Source organism: Charadrius vociferus, unplaced genomic scaffold (assembly GCF_000708025.1).
Source record: "Charadrius vociferus isolate BGI_N301 unplaced genomic scaffold, ASM70802v2 scaffold1044, whole genome shotgun sequence".
NCBI lineage: Eukaryota > Metazoa > Chordata > Aves > Charadriiformes > Charadriidae > Charadrius > Charadrius vociferus.
The window spans coordinates 55,875-57,778 of NW_009648254.1; the positions used below are offsets into that span (position 1 = coordinate 55,875).

The 1,904-nt window shown below is 63.8% G+C and overlaps 1 protein-coding gene across 1 annotated transcript in view; it reads left to right on the forward strand.

Annotated features, from left to right (window-relative positions):
• Positions 1–667: 667 nt before the first annotated feature.
• LOC104285853 (nucleoplasmin-3-like) overlaps positions 668–1,904 on the forward strand; it is a 3,365-nt gene continuing 2,128 nt past the window's right edge. Inside the window, exons 1-3 of the mRNA XM_009884357.1 lie at positions 668–676; positions 747–813; positions 1,409–1,541. Coding sequence (XP_009882659.1) covers positions 668–676; positions 747–813; positions 1,409–1,541 — 209 coding nt within the window. The remainder of the gene's footprint in view (positions 677–746; positions 814–1,408; positions 1,542–1,904) is intronic.

The window sequence follows — 1,904 nt, forward strand, 5'->3', positions numbered from 1 at the left end:
GCGACGCCGCTGGAAGGACCCTCCGGTGCACACACCGACCCGCAGCGGAGAGGGGCTCTCCCTCGGGAGCGCTCGCGGTCACAGCAGGGTCCGAGGAGCCGGCTCCTCTGCGCCGTTGATGCTGGAGAGCTGGAGCCAGCTGGGAAGAAGCTCTCAAGCCACTCGCCAAGAGGCAGCGCAGCTTCGGGGACGTGCCTGTGCTCCCCGTGCAGACGGGGGACGAGCTCCCTCCCCGGGAGTGCTTCTGGCGTGGCTGGCATCAGGATGCAGTGGCCAGTGGCTCTGCTCTCCCAAAGGACCCGGTCGTCCCGCGCTCAGCCGGGTTTCGCACAGCCGGTCAAAAAGGGGAGAAGAGCCTCCTGCAGGCACGAGCCCTTTCCAGGATCGCGGCATTCCCAGGGCTGGGCGCGATGCTGGGAGCCACAGCAATACCTTTAGCAAAGGAAAAGCGCAGGGGAGCTCCGAGCAGGGGGGACTGGGCAAAAAAAATGTGAATTATGCTCTTGTCAAATCTCCTCCTGTTTCTCCCTCTCCTTTCAGGGCAGATGTCCCGGTTTCCGTGCTGTTCAGGGATGGGGGGGGTTGTTTAGATGAAGCCGGAGGAGCAGCAGCGGGGTCAGGCGCAGAGAGTGTTGTAGGAGGGGGGGTTTCATCCCGAGGCCCCTGCATGGTCGGGGTACGTAGGGCCGTGGGGTGAGGGCAGGGGGGTGATTCTCTCTGGCTTTAAAACCGATTTGTGCTGCCAGCCTGGTGGGAAGCGGCGGCAGGGCCAGTCCCGCTCCTCCGCGCAGGCTGCGGTGCGAGCAGAGCTCGGTGCGTGCGGACGGACGGGCGCACGCGTTCGTGGCTGTGCCCACCCCACGCTGCCGCGCGGCGACTTTTGGGGATGATGTTGGTTGTAAATATGTCGCGGTGACTGTAAAGTTTTTGTCTTGTTTTGTCCCCGTCCCCCGTCCCCCGTGTGAAATAAACCCTCGAAACTCTCCGATGCCTTCAAATCTGTGCCGAGCAGAGGGATGCTGCTTCCACCTGCCCTTCCCGAGGGGCTGCCCGAGGCTCGGGGGTGCGCGTCCCCCCCTTGGGCTGCCGGGGCTGAGGCCGGCAGGCAGGGAAAAGCAGTGCTCCGAGCGTGCCATGGTGCCAGTCCGAGACCTGCCATGTCTCCCCGCACCCCAAAAGGACAGGCAGAGCTGTCCCTCCCCAGGGCCAGGCACAGCACCCGCTGGCCCTGTGTCCCCCCAGGGAGCGTTGTGTCCCCCGGGGGTTTGCCAGCCTGGGAACGCACCAGAAAGTACGCACCGCTGTCCCCACCAGAGTTCGGGAGTTTTTTACCAGTGTCAACTTTTGCCTGGGAGAGGCAGAGCGCCGCACGCTGGGATGATGCTCAAGGCACCCCCTGCACCCACAGGTCCCCGAGCTGTCCTGGCCACCGGGAGCCTGTGCGGAGTGGCCCAGTGCCACCTCCTGGTGCTGGGGAAGTCCCAGCTCCCACACAGCGCCTGCGGGGTCTGGCTGCAGCCCCAGGGTCCAGGGAGCCGGGGGTCTCCCTTGGCACATTTTGTGTTTTACTTTTAATACTTTGAAGGATGAAATCACTAAATAAAGAAAAAATCACAGCTCTCAGTGACCGTTTCCAATTCAGAGCTTCAGACGCACTTTGGTGGCTCTGATGGCTCCTGGGGGGCTGGGCTCTGGTCCCTGCAGCTGACCCCAAGCACAAGGAGGTCCTGTGTGTCCCCCAGCCCCCCCATGGCCTCACCCTCCCTGGGGTACCCTGGGTGACCTGCTGAGGGGACACAGTCCGACACCAGCCCAGGAGCTGCTCATTAACCCCCCGAGAGCCACCGTGTTAACGAGGAACTTCCCAAACAGCGGGCAAGCCCGGGGTGGGGGGTGAAGGGGGA